Source organism: Sminthopsis crassicaudata, chromosome 1 (assembly GCF_048593235.1).
Source record: "Sminthopsis crassicaudata isolate SCR6 chromosome 1, ASM4859323v1, whole genome shotgun sequence".
Lineage (NCBI taxonomy): Eukaryota > Metazoa > Chordata > Mammalia > Dasyuromorphia > Dasyuridae > Sminthopsis > Sminthopsis crassicaudata.
This window is the reverse complement of record NC_133617.1, coordinates 589,061,229-589,083,134: the sequence shown is the minus strand read 5'-3', so window position 1 is coordinate 589,083,134 and position 21,906 is coordinate 589,061,229. Positions and strand designations below refer to the sequence as shown.

At 33.3% G+C, this 21,906-nt stretch overlaps 1 protein-coding gene across 1 annotated transcript in view; it reads left to right on the top strand.

Annotated features, from left to right (window-relative positions):
- The window catches only part of MAST4 (microtubule associated serine/threonine kinase family member 4), a 769,506-nt gene that overhangs the window by 621,925 nt on the left and 125,675 nt on the right, over positions 1-21,906 (top strand). Inside the window, 1 exon segment of the mRNA XM_074282373.1 lies at positions 15,736-15,824. Coding sequence (XP_074138474.1) covers positions 15,736-15,824 — 89 coding nt within the window.

The window sequence follows — 21,906 nt, the reverse complement described above, 5'->3', positions numbered from 1 at the left end:
GATACTAAAAAAGAAGAAAATTAGCAAATGATGGAAGGACAGTAGGAAAAAAAGCACATTGATGCACTATTGGTGAAACCAAATTTATTTAGTCATTCTGGAATGCAATTTGAAATTATTTTCAAAAAGTTACTAGATATGCATTCCCTTTGCTTCTGTGATAGTGATGCTAGGTCTGTATTCCACAGAAAGCAGAGGAAAAAAATAATCTATGTCTTTATCTATGTCTATCTGTAGTTACTTTTTTTATTGAAGTAAAGAACTGGAAAACAAGAGGGATGTCAATCAATTGGAGAATGGTTGAATAAATTAAAACCCCAATGGAATACTGTCGTGATGTAAGAAACAAGGAAAGGAAAAGACACATAGGAAGTCTTATATGAGTTGATGCAAAAGAAAGTGAGCAGAACTAAGATTATAATTTACACTATAACAATCACATTGTAGAAATGAACAGTTTTAAGAGCCTTAAGATCTTTCTGATCAATATAGTAATGAATCACATTTCCAGCAAACTGGTGATGAAGCATTCTATCTGCCTTCTCAAAGAGAGGCAGTGATGGACTAAGATCATTTTTTTTTTTTTTTACCATGGCCAATATAAGAATTTGTTTTACTTGATTATGCATATCTATTAGAAGGGTTTTGTTTTTTCCTTTCATTTTTCCAATGGGGAGAAGGTGGAAGGAAACGAATATAAATGCTTATTAATTGAAAAAAATTTATATATTTTTTAAAAATTTGGAGATCTCTAGAGGGGAGAGAGGAAAAACAGATTATTTTAGCAGCCAGAAAACAGAGATTTTTAAGTCTTTGCTATATGGTTTGGGGATTTAAAACAACTAAGAAAATTAGGAAGGTTTATTACAAAATTACTTAAGTCTTTCTCTGCACCTCATGCATTCCACAGCCTTCATCTTGAGAATTTTAGCTTTTTTTTTTTTTTTTTTTTTTTTTGGTTATTGTTGTTTTGGCTAATCTCATCTCTGCCAAATGAGGAACTGACAAAGAAAACATCAAGGGAAGCAAATAAGAGAGACATCTCACAATTTAATTAAGCCAAGGTGTATGTCTATGACCTTTTGTTTTTTTCAGTGCTCTGGTAGATTATTGTTTCCTTCTTAAAGAACTGCTTTTTTCACATTGGAAAGCAGTAGTAGTACTAGCAATGAATTATGAGTATTCAAGTAATGCATGAATGTAGTGTTTATTTTAATATCTCTTTGGATGGTTTTCCTGTTGTTTTCCATTGTTTATTTTCCCTCTTTACTCTCTTGCCCATTATCAAAGCTTTGGCATTTGTATCATTAACAAACTAATATTTTGTAAGAGTCTGAATTAAAGGAAGTGAACAGAAATCAGGGCATGAGATTGTTTATTGGTTTACCACATCCCCTTTCTTATGGAAAATGAGCAAAAGAATGCAAGAGCTTCCAAATGCTGATCTTCATATGTTCTTTTTGCAAATATTAGGTGAATGTTTAATTCATTTTATTACAATTCAATGGTTATTTATTAATATGTTAATATGTGTTAAGATGTCATGCTAGGCACTTTGAATACAAGAAAGGAAGGAAAAAGGAAGAAAGAGAAGAAGGAATGAAGGAATGGAAGGAAGAAGGGAAGGAAAAAAGACTTTGTGTCTGTCCTCAAGGAACTTGCATACACTTAAGAGCCAAATATTATGCTTTTTACCTCAGCCCATTCAGTTTTTTTAATTTGAGGATCCCTAACTATATCAGAAGGAATGTGAAATTTTATATTTTTAGTGCTTTGGAATTCTCATTTTAATCAGAATCACAATATTTTGTAGTAAAAGTTGCTTCATAGACCAACTAGATCAAGCTCCTTGCCATTTTATAAAGAAGCTGATTTATATAAAGGTTAAGTGACTTCACCAGAATTATGTAGCCAGTAAGCCAGCTCTTAATGTCTTTCTGTTTCATTACTGCTCTTCATATACAGTTTATGCTAATTATAAATGTCTCCTAATTCCTGAATTGGTTCTTTAGAATGCTTATTAATCTGATTTCCCTCCATATGAGCAGAGATACAGTCTGCTGTAAATTTATAATTTGGTTCCTTGAATGAAGAAAATCTTTTGCTCTCATTTTTCCATACTGGCTTAATTGCTGCTCCTATTGTTTCTTTTTTTAATTGTATAGGATAAAAGTGAGAGGACATTGTGTTCTAAGGCAACATTTCCTCTTTCCTAGAGTTGCCTTTTCTATATGCCTCTTCTCCCATGTTGATTTTCAGTACAAATTAAATGGATTCCTAAGCAATTGGGAGGCCATCTAAAATGGGAACAGTGTTATTAGGGCAGCCATGGAAGAGGAAAGAAAAGCCTAGTAATCTATGATTTTATTTTTCAAAAGGGCCTTAGAGATAATTTATTCTAATTCTCCATTTTACAGATGAGGAAACTAAAGCTTGGAGATGTTGAGCCACTCATCAAGGAAGGTCATATTAGTATTGGGCACCTGAGCTATTAGCTCAGATGGCCACAGAAAGTGTCTTAGCTCATTTAAGTTCGGAAAGAAGTGATAAAAAATTCTCCTGAGGGAGATTTAATTTTCTAATGACTTTAACAGATCAGACTTAACTATAGAACTAATGAGGCTAGTAGACTGAACAAATATTTCATTGCTTACTAAAGTGTTTCTTAGTGTAGCAAATTCAAGTGAGTTTTAAAATAGATTAGAAAGGAATACCTCAATACCATAACCTTTGCTTAGGAAAGTTTTAGGCTTAACAAATGTTCCTTCAACATTATCTTAAAATTCTAATTTAACATGATACTGGTATCAAAAGTTAACAAATTTATAAATACAGCATTTCAGAAATAGAAAATAGGAAAATAAAAGCCTTCATTATTCTTATACACACTGTTTTGAACCTTTATTCTTGGTTTTGCTTCATTTGCTAAAAATAAGCCAAAATTTTCAAAGACAACTGCATTTATATTGAGTTAATGTTTTAAATCATACTGACAGATCCTGCTCTCTGCTTTTTTTACCTGGGCAAATACATCAAAGAACTTCTGGATTTGGAATTATACAGGCCTTAGGTTATAGTTTCTAACTCAGCTATTTTTTAAACTGTGATCTTGTACCAATCATTTGTATTCTCTAGGCCCCAGTTACTTAACCCAGAATGTGAAAAAGGTTGAATTAAATCAGGATTCTTCACCTTTTTTGTGTCAAGGGCCACTGTGGAAATCTAGTGAAACCAAATGGATCCTTTTTCAAATAATGTTTTTAAATAATTGAAGCAAATGATAATTTTCTGTTAGAAATTGCTGAAAATAAGAGCATACTTTTCCCCCCATCCAAGTTAAATCACTCTACAGAATCCCAGCTTAAGACCTCCTATATTAAATGGTCTCTAAAGTCCCTTTAACCTTTAGATCTTTGACCCTTTGAAATTCTAACATTTATTTAAACTGAATAATAATAGTATTCCTCCAAGGTAGGCAATCATGGATTGTAGAATTACGAAATACATTTTTAATTTGGAAATGTAGGGCAATTTTTTTGTTAGTTCTCCTATATATTTGGAAGAAATTGCATTTTCCTTTGGTAGGAGGTCTATTAACTTATTAGAAGCATTTGAAATCCAGAAAATTCCCCTCTCTAAGACCTCAGTGGTTTGAATATAAAATTTTCCACTGTAGTGCTTCCCTAAATTCATATCAGTTTGCTATACTTTTATCTCGGATAAATTGTAAAGTTTCTTGAAAGCAGGGAATATTTCCATTTTGTCTTTCAAACTCTGAGACTTGGCATGTAGTAGATAATTTAACATTGATCCATAATTAAGCTGTTCTTTGTTTTATATGTGTGCTTATTTTGTTTCCTTGGTTAAAATAGTGAGAGAGAGCCAACAAATATTTAAGGGAAGAATTCTTTTATGTTCAAAGCATCACACTAATTGAAGGAGATACAGTATTTTTACTATATATGTTTGAGGAGAGCAATTTCAACACCAAATTATGTGTTCTAGGAGAGTAATACTTAGTTCCAAATGATGTGTTTTGGGTTCTATATGTCCTGTTTAGTGGTATTTTTCCCCTTTTCCCCCACACCATGTATTAAAAATGTATTGAATAATTTGATCCTCACAATAAGTCTGGGTAAATGGTATTAGCATCCCCATTTTACAGATGAGGAAACTGAGATACATTTAAACTGAATATAATGAGACAGAATCAGCTAATTAATTGTCTGGAGTTCAGTGTTCAGACTTCCCCATCCAGCATTAAATGAACTACCTAGCTGCTGCAATCAGAATTAACAAAAGAGAAATGAAGTGATGAATTCCTTCTGACTAGGCTTGAACAATGGGGAGATGAAGGCTGAGCTAGCATAATTGGAGAAAAGCTCTTTGTTCAGAAACATTTGGCTAGGTGACATTTTAGGTTTTTTTTTTTTTTTAATTAAAAAAAAACACCAAATTTAACAACCATTAACAAATATAAACTCTTTCCTTCCAAGAGAGATGTTTCAAATTGGAAATCTACCATTTGCAGGTCCAGAGTTTAATTGAAAAATTACTAGAATTTATCCCATTATTTAAAGTCCCCAGAGATTTGGTTAGCTTGTGGATTAGCCAATCATGCCAATCCCTTCCTGACGTAAGTTTTCACTTTTAAGTGATATCTTAAATTAATAGAAAATCTTATTTATAAAAAGCAGATAAGAGGGAAAAAGAGAAAGAGGGAAGAAGACCTGAGTCCTAATAGTGCCTTAATTATATATTATCTAGGTGACTTTGTTCAAACCAGTTGACTTCTCAGCCTTTAGCTTCTTCATCTATAAAATGGGGATAATAATAGTGCCTACCTCACAGGATGATTTGAAAATTTTAAATGAGATAACATTTAAAATGCTGTGCAAACCTTAAAGCATCATGCAAATGATTCTTAATATTATTTATTGTTGCTATTAACTATTGAAAACTTGAAATATAGAGCACCAACTCTAGCTGGGTTCTACCAGATTAGAAAGACTTAAGGCATGGGCCCAGCAAGATACTACAAATATATCAAATAAGAACCTGGTTAGCTAAACACCTGATTCTATGAGGGATGATTCAATTTCTAGCTATAGGGTTTTGTTTTGTTTTGTTTTTGTTTTAAGGTTGTGTTTAATCTGAAGGGAAAGAAGAGTATTAGCACTACTGAAATTCTACATCCTTATCATAGTGAAGTATTCCCAGGAGGAAAACTTGACCAGAGAGTCATTTCCTTACTTATACATCACCAATTTTCATTTTTTAAAGTATTATATCTGTGTTGGTTTGTGTGCATTTAATTTGCCATAAGACCCAACTTAATCAAGTATTTGTAGAACAGTTCTAAAAAAATTCATCATTGCTTCGTAACACTTCTTGTATAATGGATGGTAATACTTCATACACTGTAGCAAAAGCTAGCAGATGTTCACGTATGGTAAAGCTTTGGTGTCTCATTAGCCTCCTATGTCAATTTATTTCTGTAAATGAGATCCTCTATCAAGATGTATTAATAAATTATAGACCAGCTTCCCAGAATTGCTGGAACTCTTCTCACCTAACTCATTATGTTATTAAGGACCCTCAAAGATCCCTAGTTAAAGACCATATGTCCAATTGAGTGCTGGCCTTTGTAGTCAGCTGTGAATATAAAAATTACTGCCAGTGGGGTTTTCCCCTCCCTGAAATTACCTGGACATTATCAGAGTTGATTAGTATTCAAGTCTCAGAATGAATGCTATTTTGAGAATGGAACTGGATTTTATAACCTTAACAGAAGGTCATGGCCTTGTAAGTCTCAGAGGCTTTGGTGAACCTGGGGAGACAATGATTAAAATGTTCTCCTGTTAGGTGGTGGCCTGCGTAGAACCAGATGTGTTATAGTTTTAAAGGCCCCATGGAATCTCTCAGACCACAAGAAACTAACTGGACTGGCCTTGAGCCTGCTGAGTCTATAAGCAAGAAAAAAAAAAAAATAGTTGGGCACCCCTAGACAAAATATGTTATGTCTAGGCCCACCTCAGTTTTGTAATCTATTTCCTCTATCCTGTAGACTACATGATCTAGGTGGCAGAGGAGGTAAAATAAATGGAATAAATTTTCTTTTCTATTTGCCAGAAAAGTGTTATTTGTCTTAGGTTAGAGGCTGTAAAGTTAGATCCCAGTGAAACTTTTCTGCTTCTTATTGGAGAATAACAGCTGTGAGTGATGTAGTGAAAAGGTGTGGTTAGCCTGTTCAGTTTTCATAATACTCCTGTGCCAAAGGCCGTTCATATAAATAAGAAACTTCCTTATGACTGCTTAGCCACTCCCTAATGTTTCTCCACCTTAACTATCTTTTCATCTGTGACATCCTAATACACAGGGTGTAATTCTCCTTGTGTCATGGGTGCTAAATATTCCATATCACAGTCTGTTTCTTGTTTTGATTCGTATCTAATTCTAACTGATCCCAATTGGAGGTTTCTTGGCTAAGACACTGGATTGATTTGCCATGTCCTCCAACTCATTTGACAGATGAAGAAATTGTGAGATTCTGGTTGCCCAGAATCTTACAACTAATAAGTATCTGAGATTGGATATGAACTCAGATCTTTCTTGACTTCAGACCCAAAGGATTTATTCACAGCCTTACTTCTGTCTCTATTAACCCAGGAAGAAATAAAGATTTGCGGGTCGAGGGGAGACATGAACAAATATCTAATCCAGCCATTACATTTTGTGAGTGACAAAAATTAAGTCCAGTCCAAGGAAGGATAAATGTCTGACCCAATGTGGTTTTGTTAGACCTAGAATTTGAATGCTAGTCTTTTCCAAGGAGAAGTTTAAAGTTATTTGTAGAGATAATGGATGAATGGTGTTGAATTCAGTGCTAAGCTTGGAGTTAAGAAAATCTGGATTCCCATATTGCTTAGACTAGCAGACCTAGACTTAGCTTCTGTTTTTCAGGCAACTCCCTAGAACTTTTCTATCAAATCTTAGGCAATCACCTGGAGAAGTTTCCATCATGGAAGTCCCCCCTCATCTAATGGTACATTCCAGCTCCCTTTGCATTAATCCTATTACTAAGAGCTATTAATTGAATTGTCTCTCCTACTAATTAACCTAGAAGCTTTGTTGCACAATGGTTGGAGATCTGTTCTCAGAGCCCCAACAACTTGGATTCAAATTTGATCCTGCAAAAATCTTAAAATCTCCTAGTGCTTTCCAAGATTTTACATTGCAAAGAAAGTGCCCACTGCATTCCTAGAGGGACTTTCCTCCTTTTGGAGGAGTTTCTTATATCATTAAAAATCATAATTCTAAGGCAGTTAGATGGTGCAGTGGATGGAGCACTAACCCTGAAGTCAGGAGGACCTGAGTTCAAATCTGGTCTCAGACACTTAACACTTCCTAGCTATGTGACCTTGGGCAAGTCAGTTAACCCCAATTGCCTTGGGGGGAAAAAAAGGGAAAAAAATAAATCATAATTCTAGTCCCTATCTCTGATTCTTAGATTTTGATGAGAATACTATATTCTGCTAGGGAAAAGGAGGCACAATCCATTTAACTCTTCTCATGTATTTTAACATATGATATAATAACTTTTATGCTCCAGTTGAGTACAAAGGTTAGACAGGAGTGCCAAGATCAGTACTAAATATTAAGGAGAAAGAAACCCAGCTTTTTTTCCCCTTGATAATAATGAATTCTGACATAAGGTGGGGGTTTTTTTGGTTTGTTTTTTTGTGTTTGTTTTGTTTAGCTTTTGGTGTCAGCATGAGCTTTTATTTATCTCATAGGATGTTACATATATATTGATATTTAGCATATCTGAATTTGGGGAACCAAATGTGTTGAAGCTTAGCTTATATCATATAAGTGCTCCCAAAAATGAGCTAACATAGATCCTATGTTGAACTGTAGGATATTATGGTTTAAGCTCCAAACCATAATTTAAAACTATTAATTCTAGTCCCTGTGTTGAAATATATTCAGGTTATTATATGCAGGGGTTCTCAAACTACGGCCCATGATCCACATGCTGAGGACGTTTATGCGGCCCACCAGGTTATGGCAAATGGGCTGAGGGGCAGAGACAGTGTGAGTTATTGTTTTTACTATAGTCCTGCCCTCCAACAGTCTGAGGGACAGTGAACTGGCCCCTTATTTAAAAAGTTTGAGGACCACTGCATATATGGTATAACTTTAAAGGAAGAAATAAGTAGCTTTTATTCTATATTTTATGCAGAATAGAATTTCTAGTATTTAAATACTAATGACCAAAAAACCCTAACAAAAAACAACAAAAATCCAGAAGGTCTAAACTAATATTCTTTTCTATGACACTTAACTAAATTATTTTCTATGACACTTAACTAAATATGGACCCTTAGTGGTATTTTTTTGTGCCCCACCTCTTCCAAATTCCTTAAACATATAGTACTTTTCTATATATGTTTATTTGGATATCTAAGAGCACTGGATAGTGCTTAGTCTTAGAGTCAGAAGAATCTGAGTTCAAATGTGACCTTAGACAATTACTAGCTATGTGATCCTGGCAAGTTACTGAATGTCTCAGTTTTCTCATCAATCAAATAAGCTGGGGAGGGAAATGACAAACCTGACAATATCTTTGCCAGGAAAAGCCCAAATGAGGTCATAAAGCCTGGAACAAGACCAACTGAAACTATTCAAACACACACACACACACACACACACACACACACACAAACCACTTATTTATTTATTCACTCATTCATTCCTTTATTGTTCATCCACTAATTCATTCATTTATTTTGATTTAAACTGGATCTGTGCGAATTCATCAGGCTAGAGAACTCCTAATAATGCAAACCAGTCAATATCTCTCTCTAACTTGTAGTTTTAGAGAATTATTTGGAACATTAAGAGATTATTACTTGATCAGAATCACTTGACTAGGTCCTGTCAAAATTAGGATTTAAATCCAGATCTCTTATGATTCTTAAGTCAGCTCCCTCCCTGTCCACCATGCTCTGGCTACCTCTCATGTACTCAACATTGTTCCTTTATCTGGAAAGTAGTGGGAGTGGTATTGATATTTGTTTAAGGAAACAAAATATTTCTTTTTATTTATTTATTTATTTAATTTTTAAATTTTATAATTATAAATTTTTTAACAGTATATATGCATGAGTGATTTTTAAAATAACATTATCCCCTGTATTCATTTTTCCAAATTTTCTATTCTCTCCCCTAGATGACAGGCAATCTCATACATTTTACATGTGTTACAATATAACCTAGATACAATATATGTGTATAAATACCATTTTCTTGTTGCACATTAAGTATTAGATTCTGAAAGTATAAGTAACCTGAGTAGATAGACAGTAGTGCTAACAATTTACATTCACTTCCCAGTGTTCCTTCTCTGGATGTAGTTGTTTCTGTCCATCATTGATCAACTGGAAGTGAGTTGGAAATGAGACCTTTATCGGAACCTTTAACTGTAAAAATATTTTCCCTATTTGTTACTTCCCTTCTAATCTGAAACAAAATATTTCAGTGGCTACTTAGTTTTTCTCAAAGTTTTCTTGTAACAGAGAGGCCATGGTGAATAAAGGATGATAAATGCTTAAATTTGATCATTCACTTCTGTCCTCCTTCAGTTGTATTTGTTGTTTTTCAGTCTTTTATATTTATATCTTTTTAATCTTCCTCTTGCATATTTCAGTTTGAATTTAGGCTTTTCAGGGAAATAATTCATTTTATTCCTAATAAGGATTTTAATACTTTTCCAATTCAAGAAATAATTTACACCAGTTGTTCTTAGTAAATGACATTTTTTTAAAAATTACTTTTCAATTTCCAAAGAAGGAAGTACTTTTGAGAAGTGCCCCTATACCTCAATCCCCAAATAGGCAAAAGTCTTGGTCCAAACATCTTTATTCCCTTCTTCAGCCTCATTCCCTCACTGACTAAAAGGGAGATAAACATATTATTTGTAGCACCTACCTCACTGGCTTGATGTGTGGCCCAAATGGAGATAATGGGTGTCAAGCTCTTTGTAAATTTGTATAATGCTACATAAATGTCAGCTATGATCTGTTATTATAAAATGCCAGGTCAAGAAGCTAGAATGATGGGAAACCACTGATGGTTTCTGAACAGAGGATATGTAGTCATCCCTTAGCAGCAAAAAAATGACTTTGGCAGTTGTGTAAATGGATTACAGGGGGATTACCTGAAGGGAAAGAGACTGGATAGTAAACTATATGGGGAGGAAGGAAGAGGGATATAAATGAGTGATAATAATGGAGGTAGAATCTTTAGGATCTAATAATACAGAGGGGAGGGGGAAAATAGGAAAGGAGAATTAAAGATTACTTTTTTAAGGAAGGAAAGTCCAGAATGCAATTTGGATCGAATATAACTGAATACACAGAAGTGTTATTCTCCAACATTAACAAACCTTTATGAAATTCAGTGCTGGACACATGCAAATTATGCAAATCAGCCAGGAATTTCCTGCCACAATGGAAATATTGTTCCTGTTTTACTAGGGAGGACATTACTTGTGTTTTTTTTTTTTGTTTTTTTTTTTTTTTTTTTTACCTTGAGTAGGGGTGGATAGTGAGATTGAGAGCAATGAGGCAAAAAACACATCTATAGCAACCTGAAATGAATGTTTCAATTAAATTGATCATGTTTGTGAGTGGTTGTAAGGTTTGTTCCAGATTTCAGCACAGCAGATAATATTGGGCCTGGAGTTGTGAAGCCCTGAGCTAAATCCATTCTGACCCTTTTTAATTATGTGATTTTGGGCAAGTCAGTTAAAGTGCTTTTGCCTACCTCGTTTTTGTCAGTTGTAAAAAAGGGATTAATAATAGCAGCTACTTTTTGTAGGGTTATTGTTTGGGTCAAATGAGATAATATTTGTAAAGCATTTAGTAAGTAACCTGACACATAATAGCTGTTTTATACTTATTTTCCCTCTCCCTTTCTGTTCCTGATTCCCTTCCCTCCAACCCATTCTCCTATTAGAGAGAAATGACCCAGAGTATTTGCTGTACTAGATTAAATTATGAAAGTTAAGAAGATCTGATTTTTAATTTTACCTCAGACATTTATGGGGAAACAAGATGATGTAGTGGATAGAGAGCCAGGTCTGGAGTCAGAAAGAACTAACTGAATGACCTTGCTTAAGTCACTTTACCTTCTTTGTCTCAGTTTCCTCATGTGTAAAATGAGCACCCATCTCCCAGAGTTGTTCTGAGGATCAAATGCTATAGTAAGAGTAAATTGTTTAACATAGTGTCTCTTACGTGCCATCTTATGTCAACGCTAAAGCTAATTTCTGTGAATTGTAAGGACTATATAAATATTAGCTATTTTTTATTACTAGCAACTAAGTGATGCCATATTGCACAAAGCCCTAGGTCTTAAGTCAGACTCTTTGTGAGTTCAATTCTAGCCTCAGAAATTTTCTAGTTGTGTTTCCTCATCTGTCTAATGAGCTGGAGAAGGAAATGGCAAACCAATCCAGTATCTTTGCTGAGAAAGCCCCAAATGGAGTCACAAAGAGGCAGAGATATAACTGAGATGACTGAACCACAAGTGTAATAACAGATACTTTTTTAGTTGTGATAAATTAGGCAAGTCACTTAACCCCTTTTAACCTTGGGTCTCTCATCTGTAAAATAATAATAGCAACTAAGTTGCATGTTTTTGTGAGGTTTAGGTGGGATAGTAGATACATATACACACATTATATATGTGTTGCTTTGCAAACTTTAATGTGTTACATAAATGCTATTTATTTTTATTATATAGTATTCACAGTAGAAGTTGAAAATTTAAAATACATTGTTAAACTCTTGCAGAATTTGTTTTTAGTTACAAGGGAATTCATAAAAAGTAGTAGCTAATTCCTCTTATGTGAATTAGACTTGAACCATACATTTATAAAGATAAATCTTTATGGAGAAGGCAAGCATAATTTATCTGTAATTTTGTTATGTATAATTTCTGTAATTTAAATTGAACCTCTCTGAACACAGTGATCAGATTTCTTTCTGTCATTCTTATTTCCTCTTACTCTCTTTAACATTATTGATATTATTGAAATTATCATTTTCTTTATTTTCAATAATGATTACATTGAAAATGTAAAATACATACTGTGTTTTTGTCTTCTTTTTTGTAGTGTTGACTTTTGTATTTGGCCTTTAGAATATATTAGTTTTCCCAAGTGTACCTTGGAAAATCCAGTTTTGTTTGCAGTGATTATTCATGTAAGAAAGATCTTTTCTTAATCCTTTGCTTCAACTAAGTCAACATGTCAATGACAACCCTCCCACCAAATTTAATAATTCTTTTGTGTAAAAATGCTGTCATCAGCACATTGAATCTTGCATCAATAGCAGTTCACATTTCTTATTTATCTACATTATAAATATAAACATTAATAATTAAGACTGTCAGAATGAAATCTTTATAAATGACTGAATCAGATGCTAAATGTTTAGTGAAAAACATCAACACAGCCTTTCTTTGCTGTTTTTTAATAGCAATTAACCTTTCTCATAAGGAATTTGCTCTTGTGTTATTTAGAGACAAAATATGTAGGATTTTATAAAATTCATCAACATCATCCATTCTTTTCATTTATGTCACTAAGTAGGTATTTAACATTCTACCACGAAAGGGACATTCAGTTTGTATGAACAAAATATATAACATTCTGATTTGTTAAAAATGATGGCCTCTGATATAAAGATTATGCATTAAACTAGTCTAATGCTTGATAGATAAGAATCTGCATCACAAAACTACACATATAATTAAGCATCAAGGGTCCTGTCTTATTTAACAACTTCATTAACAACCTTTGGAAGAGTAAATGTGATTTTAATTAAACTCACAAACAATTCTAAGAGGTACTGAAAACTCTAAAAGGAACAATAAAATTAGGTAATGCTATCAAAACAGGTTTTTAATTACCTCTGTTATGTGCATATATATTTATATATAAAATAACAAGATATACACATAAAGTTACAGTGTTTGTTTATGTAAATGCAAATATCTAAAGCACATATTTCATTATCATAACACATTTCTTCTAGTAGTCCTGATCTATTAGCTTCTTGCATGTTAGTTGCTTATTATTCTCCCCTCATATGTAGTATATTCATACTGCATGTGCATATACACATATATGTATACCCATATGATGTATATATTTGTAGCATGTACAGTGATGTATATTGTGTGCATGTTGTATATATACATATCTTATTGTACACATATATATGTACAAGAAATTTGTTGTGATGATGAAATGTATATTTTGTGTATTTAAAGACATTTCAGAATCATAGAATGTCAAAGTTAGAAGAAATCTCAGAAACAAGGCCAGTCCAACCTGCATATGAATAAGTATTCCCTGTCTTTAATATATGATCATTTAATCTTTACGTAAAGTAATACAATTACAGGGAACTTATAGTCTATCAAAGTGGTCTTCAATATTTTGTGGTGTTGAGAAGTTTTTTTTCTTATACCAAAGCTAAATCTGCCTTTTCACAAGGAAAGAAGGAAAGATAGGAAAGAAGAAAGGAAGAAAGAAAGGGAACAGACATTTATTAAGCCCTTACTGTACTCCAGGCATTATGTTGAGCACTTTATAAGTAATATCTCAAATATTATCTGATTTAATCTTTACAACAACTCTGAGAGATATGTGACTGATATTCTTATCCTTGTTTTCAGTTGAGGAAACTGAGGCAGACAGAAATTAAGTATCTTGTTCAGGCACACGTAGCTATTTTTTGTTTTTTACTTTTTTATTTTTTATTTAAAGCTTTTTTTTTTTTTTCAAAACATATGTGTGGATAATTTTTTCAATATTGACCCTTGCATAGCCTTGTGTTTCAGATTTTCCTCTTCTTCTACCCACTCCCTTCCCTAGATGGCAAGCAATCCAATATATCTTATACATGTTAAAATGTATTAAATCCAATATCGCACAGCTATTAAATGTCTAAAATTGGTTTTGAATTCAGAGCTTCCTGACTTTAGGACTAACAAGCACTCTTAACCACCAGCTACCTAGCTGCCTCTGGAATGAAGCAAGACAACTTAATCCCTTTTCCATTATAGAACCTGAAAATAGCTATAATCACAACCACCACCCCCTTCCCACCTTTTCTTCTTCTGGCTAATCATTTCCAACTTTTCCAACCAATTATCTAGTGGTTATATATTTGAAGTCTTTCACACCATCTTGTTTATCCTCCTCTCGATATTCTCTGCTTCTAAAAGGTAATGTTACCTCAGTATACAGGAATGTCTGGCCACTCAGTCTGTAAAACTTCTAAAGGTGAAATCAGGTGATGACAGCATAGATCTTAAACACAACAAAAACAACAACAAGCCAACCTTTTTTTTTTTTTTTTTTTTTTTTTTTTTTCATAAATCAGTCACAAGAATAGCTGGGACTACTTTCAGAAGACGGGGAGTCTATGTCAATCAGTCAATCATTTAGTGATGGGGGGAGCCTCAGAGAAGTGACTTTCAATATAGGTGCTGTGAGCTAAATGAGACAGTTTTGCTGTCCCTCATTATTCTGTGCTCTCTTAATATAGAAATAATCTTTTAATTCTGTGAACAAGGTTTTTTGTTTTTTTTTTTTCCTACTTTTATCTACAAACAGGGGACCTGAGTTCTAAATACACTCTGCCTATACCAAAAGCAGATGCAAAAAAGTGAAAGTTGTCTTTGCCATCTACCATTTTGGTCATTCCTACCTTGGGGGAGGGGAGGGCTGATGGGATCTACCTAGAGGCCAGCCTGAGTAGGCATTTCTACCTTTGTTCTATTACATATGAGACCAGAAGATACATTTACTTAGCTATTTTATGTGTATTGAGAAAAATTGATGACATGGATTAAAATTAATAGGGCCCATATTTTTTTTTTTTAAAAGAGCTTCTTTCTGATTTTCTGCTAAAAGTTTGAACTTACTATGGTGATATCTATCAATTAACTGAAAGGGAAGTACTATGAATTAAAATTCAATATACAAGAATTTTTAAAAAGTGACAGATACATATATCTTAGGAGACATCAGCTGTTCTATTGACAAAAAGACACAGATGTGAATTTTGTTTGAATAATTAGATTTTTAATTAGTGTATCACTGCAAGATTGATAAATCATTGCTCTTCATTGCACATGATTTCGTGTTAGAAATTACATGTAAACAAAGATGTTTTGTGATTGATGTGAAAACTAAATTTATTATCTGGATAGAATGTGTCACATACTTTAACAATAAAAAAATCACCTTTTTATTGTAGCTCTATTTATGATGAACAATATTAATGGTGTTACAGTTTATTAATCAGTTTTATTTTCCAATGGACAAGATATAATTTGACTACACATGTATAAATTGTATCAAAATGATTGCCTTTTCAAGGAAGGAGAAAATTTGGAACTCAACATTTTTTTAAAAGAATGTTAAAAATTTTTGTTTACATGTAATTGAGAGAAAAAAAAATAAAGGAAGGCAAGATGTAATCATCCTGCAAATGTATATGGTTGTGTGTTTGGTTGCATTAATAGCATAGGAAATAGCTTATGTGTCTTTTTAAAATTTGCTTATATATGTTAGAGAATATTTTTTTTAATTTTAAAGTGTGATTCCACCCCCCCTTTCATTCTATTTCATTTCTTTACTTTTTCTTTCAGTTGCCGAACGAGTAATCGGAAAAGCTTAATAGGAAATGGTCAGTCACCAGCATTGCCTCGTCCACACTCCCCGCTATCTGCTCATGCAGGTAATTATACCATGCTTTATTTTGTATTAACTTTTTTGCTTCCTTTGGGGGGGGGTGAAAGCCAAAACAAAAATCCAGTTGTTATAAGTTATTATGAGGATTCAGGTATAGCTTTGAATCTGCTTTTCATGCGGTTTTAATTTTTGATATTTAAATAAGAGAGTCTCTGTCCAAACTGTAACCTCCTTCTAAACTTTCTAAATTATCTCTAAAATGCTTGAGGAGTCTAGCCTCTTGAAAACACAGCTTTCTTTTCTGGTGTGTCTAGGGCCTCCTCAAGTTAATGAACAATATTCTTCCTATTTTTATGTTTTGACAAATAAAAAGTGAATTCAACTTCAGATGAGGCAGTATTAAAGGCTCCATATGTTAGTCACATTATTTTAAACTTGTCCAAGCCTCTTGAAGAATGCTTTCCACATACTCTTTTGGGTGGTGTACAAAATTCATCAGAAAATCTTTCTTGCCTTGATCTCCAGACTTGAGAATCATCTTTGTAGAAGGCTGTAACCTCATTTGATCAATAGGAGTTGACTATAGCTTGTCTATTCTAGAAGAGTTCTTGAAAGAATTCTGAGATTCTTACTTATTGGTATTGGATATTGAAATAGTTTTGTTTGTTGTTTGTTTTTTACCCAATCTGTATTTTGTACTAGTTGAAATCTCTTTTAAAGGCGGAAAGGATAATTCAGCTACAGCATATGGGTGACAGTTTTGAGTTGAAGATGTAAATAGAATCATGATACAAGAAAGATTAGTTGTCAAGATTAATGTGCTTGGTATTGAAAGGGAAATTGCCAGGCAGAGGCAATGTACAGGAAGCCATTAAATTTGTTGTATACTTGGAAGAAGAAGAAAAGCTATTTGTGATACAAATTTGTACTTGCATATCTAAATTCTCTTATTCTGCTTTGTTCATGGAAATTTTCATCTTGCTTATTATTTGTTAAATTCAGAATAAATAAAATTATCAAAATGGAAGCTGATAAATTAATCAAGTCTAGAAAGATAAATGTGAAATTAAAATCTGAATTTCAGGAAATCATTGAGTTATAAAATTTCTGAGTTGGAAGGGACTTCAGTAGCCATTTAGTCAACCTCCCCTCCCCCCCCCACAAATTCCCACTTCGATTTCCTGACAAGTGGTCATCTAGCTTCTGCTGGAAGTCCAAAAAAGCCAAATCCATTACTTCTCAAGGCAAGTTATTCAATTCTTAGACAGTAAATCATGGGAAAAGTTCATTGAAATAGCAGTTTGCTTTTCCACCTTCTGCTGGCATACATAAAATGTTTTAGATTTCCTAGAATTTCCTTTACTAAGCAGTTTGCTTCTCTACCTTCCCCCAATCCATCATCCTCATCCATAGTAATATAAACAATTTTCTAGAAAAAAAAATGAATAATGCAGTAAGATTAGAGCAACTATTGAAGTCATGAAGATCTGAGTTCAAATTCAACTTTAGAACTTTACTAGTAGTATAACCCTGAGCAAATACGTGCCTTAATTTCCTAATAAATGTAAAATGTAAAATGGAGATAATAATAACTCACACCTCTCGGGACTATTGAAAGGATCAAATGAGATAATGTTGGCAAATTGTATAGCATAGTACCTAATACATAGTAGTTACTCCAAAAAATGACCATTCTCTTCCCTTTGTCCTGAAGATCCTGTGAAAATTATCCTGTCATTTGTAATCTTCTATTTGTCTTCTGTGATTAGGGGAGATAACTGAAAAGTGCTCAATGGCAGGAGAATCTTTTGTGAATCTAGCTTTTTTTGTGAGATGAATACAGTTGCTCCAGAGTATTCTAGAGCCACAAGCCACATAACATAACTAACAGAATTGTGGTGTTGCTCAAATGATCAAACTTGGGTTCACATCCCATCTCTGCCACATAACAGTTTTGTGACCACAAGAAAATCACTTATTTCTCAGTCCTCCAGATACTAGTCCTTTAAGACTACAAGGTATAGATCTGCACTGAAGAGTTAACAGACTTCAAAGCACATTGTAAACATTTTTCTAGTTGTGTCTACCCTTCCCTAAAAATAATAATTGAAGAAAGATGATTAAGACTGGATGTGATTTATTCCCTAAGAAAGTCCTGTAGAATCTTAGAAATTACTAAAACCCTCCATTTTTTCAAATAATAATAATAATTCAAATTACCCTAATTATTTTAAGATCATAGAAGTTTTTTCTTCACAGCCAATTTGTGAGATCAGGTAGTACATATAAGAATTACCACTCTCATTGTACAGATGGAGAAACTGAGGCCTGGAGTGGTCTGTGACATATCTAAGGTCACACAGCGAGGCAGGAAATAGAAGTCCATGCCTTCTATTATTAGCCTATTGGTGTTTCCACTCCACCATATGATACCTACCACAGTTACTCTAAATTGTATTTTAAAGTTCATTAAGTGGGAAAGAGAATATATTATATTTTTACTGACTTCAGTTTCTAGTATATATCTGTGATTTCATTGACATAGAGAATAATTCTCAGTGAGAAAACTCTCCACTAATTGAAGTTAACAACTATTCTAAGAATTTGTAATCTTAACCAAGTTGACCAAGGTATTGAGAGTATAAATGAATAGTCCAGAGTGACACAGTCAATATTTATCCAAGTTGGAATTTGAACTCAAGTTTTTCTGACTCATAGATCTGCTCACTATTTACTGTGTTTTGTTTCCAACCAAGCTGGAAAATTTAAGCACAGAAAATGATTGTTTTAATCTTTTGCTTTTGTTTTGATAATTGTACAAGGCTAGGACTGAACAAAGCAAAAGGAACGAATCAAGGTCCAAGATGACAGTCTTAGAGTGACACATTGTTATCTGCCAATATCTGTGCAGCTGAACATGAGCTCATTTTTCCTACTTTATAATCTTAAGGTTCTTGATCGTCAAGTCATATGCCACTCTTCTGAGATGATGTCTCCCAAGCTTATGTCCCTATCACCGGTCTTTTAACATGGCATCTTCCTTTTATTTTAATTATATCAACAAGAGCAAGAAATGAAGCTATGACTTCACTAATATCTTTATTTCTGTGTTTACTTTATGGGATCCAGAGGCTCAGCACAATCCCTTCTCCCCTACGTTGTTATACTTCATTATTCACATTTATCAAAGAAAGACAACTTGTCTTTCTGATCCTGAGATTTACTTTGTTTTTGTAATATATTTTATAGTTTTGTGTATTTTTGTGTGATGGGAACAAAGAAATGATTATAACCTCAGAGACAGGTGGGAAATCTGGCAGTCTTTTTATGGGGGAAATATAGCAGTGTCACAGAAATAAATCTGAAGGAAAGGGAGCCTTCCTGATGAATCTTTTGACAAGTAGAGTAAATTCAGTCATTTAAGCAGTTAATTAAGGTTTATTCAAGCTGCTCCTTTTCCCTCCCATTTTTTGTTGTTGATTAGCCTGTTGTTATTGACCAGTTTCTAAATCTTTCCTCTAAGTTGTAGAGTAGGGCAAAGGAGAATGGGTAAAATAAAAAAAAAATACATACATATATGTATTCTTTTGGCTATTTGCTTGTTTTTAGCTCAGGTTTGGATGTTGCTTGAATAGAATGTTGGGACAAAGTTTTTGTTTTATCTGTCAATCTTCTTTGCTCACATTTTTAGACTATTTTCTGAAGCCAGAAAGGTTGAATAAATTCAGGATGGAAAGAGAATGAATTCTCCCTTGTTTTGAGAAGTAGCAGTATATCATTATTACTTTAGCTTAGGTTAAACTTCAATATATTCTCATGGTAATCTAAGCCAAGCACTTCAAATTGTGATGTGTGTACATACACAAATATGGACAAACATGTATATGTTTGAAATACATGTTTCTCTCAATCAGAATAATAAAAGGGGATGCTATAGTATAATGATTTTTTCAAAAAAGGAAAGTTCATAAATCTAAGTTAGTTATGAATTAGAAATTAAGTGGGTTAAAGAAAATAAATTCCTTAAGGAATCTACTACCTCATATATTATTTTAAATTCCAAAGCCAAATAAAACTGTTGTGCAGGAAAATTAAAAAAAAAAAAAAAAAAAAAAAAAAAAGGAAAAACAATAGAATGACAATTTTCCCTTTGGGAATTTCCTTCAAAGCTATTTTATAAAGCACACAATCAATTAAGATGCATTTGTTAAATACCTAAAATGTGCCATAAGAAATCTAATCTTTGTTATGTAATAGTCACATAGTACTCTTTGTACCTCTAAAGTATTTATCAAACTTAATCTTGGCTTTGAATGAAATTTTCCTGTTACAAATCTTAATTTCATCCTCTGAGAGTAAAGATTTGCTATCATTAAATGTATTTACATATTCATATTAAATATATTCATAACTATTAATATCATTAAATATATTCAAGGATCCCATGTAGATCCTATATTAAATAGTTGTTCAGTTATTTCAGATATGCCCAACTTTTCTAAGCAAAGATACTACAGTATTTTGCCATTGCCTTCTTCATGTCATTTTACAGATGAAGAAATGAGGTAAACAGGTTAAGTGACTGTCCCAGAATCACACAACTAATAGCTGTCTGAGGTCAGATTTGAACTCAAGATGAGTCCTTCTGACTCCAGGCCTAATGCTCTGTGCATTATGGCGCCACCTAGCTCCCCCTCTAAAGAGTAGAAACAAATATTTTCAGGAATGGCAACATCATTGGAATTTATTTATACATCCTTTCAAAGCAACTTCTAAAAGGCAACGCTCCTTTGAATATAAGTTCTTGTATGCCTGTTTTACCTTATATGCCTTATCTTTTTGACTAGATCTTAAGCTCCTAAATATTTGTTTAATAAGAGGAGAAATATAATGAGTTTGATAGCTAGCATTTTAAGGTTTACTAAGTGCTTCACAAATTTTCTCATTTGACTTTAACAACAATCCTGGGAAGGAGGTGCTGTCCCCATTTTACAGATGAAGAAACTGAGACATAGAGAGGTAAAATTATTTCCCCAGCAGTATTATGATCATTTGCAACACAATTATTTATTATCATAGGCCAAATTTTCCTACATTCTCTGCCACTTGTCACCCAGGAGAGAAAGGTGAATGAACATAAAAAGCCCTAAATCTAAATATTACTTAAAATGGTGAGCATGTGTTTTATTCTTTGTATTTTGAAAATGCCTTGATGTTTGGAAGTATTAAATTTTGGACCAATAAAATAATTGTTTAACCCAAATTATATAGTCGTTGTCAGAACGATAGCATATTAATACCTGATTTATCTAGAGATAATTTGCCCAGTGCCCAAACAATCTAAAATATAGTGAAGAACCAAGAAATAGTAATATTAAAAAAAGGGGGGAAAAAGCACAAAAAAGGGGGGGGAGCAGCTAGGTAGCACAGTAGATAGAGCACCAGCCTTGTCCCTTGAGTTCAAATACAACCTCAGACACTTACTAGTTGTGTGACCCTGAGCAAGTCACTTAACCCTGATTGCCTTGGGGGGAGGAGGGGAAGGCAAGCATAATAAATGTCACAAAGTCTGCATTCTAAAGTTAGTGCACTTTATTTAGGACTGTCCCTCACTCAGTCTGTCCATTTGCCATTACTAGGTCTTAGGTGGCAGTGAGATGGGTCAGATGCCTGAGTCTAAACAATTGGATTATTAAGGATGGAGCAAGTAATATAGAAAGAAATCTTTGGAAAAAAATAGCTGGCAAGTTGACTTAACAAGAGTAGGACTCCAAAAATATCTGAAGAAGCTAGAGAGAAAGGCTAGATCAAATAAGATAAAATTTAACAGGAATATATGTAAAGGGCTGCATTTGTTCTAGACAGTAGTTCACAGGAAAAAGATCTGGGGAAGAGGAGCTCTTGAATCTCAAAGTGTGCATAAATGAATAGTGTAACATGGCAGCCAAAAAACCCAAACAAACAAAATATTATTGAAATTTATGTATTATGAAAAGAATAAATTTAGAATGCCAAAGATAATCCCCTAGTATTCTACTCTGATGTTGGATTCAGTGCTGTAGTTATGGACTACATTGGATACTGCTAAACTGGATCTGAGCCAGAAGAAGCCAAAGAGACAGATTTAA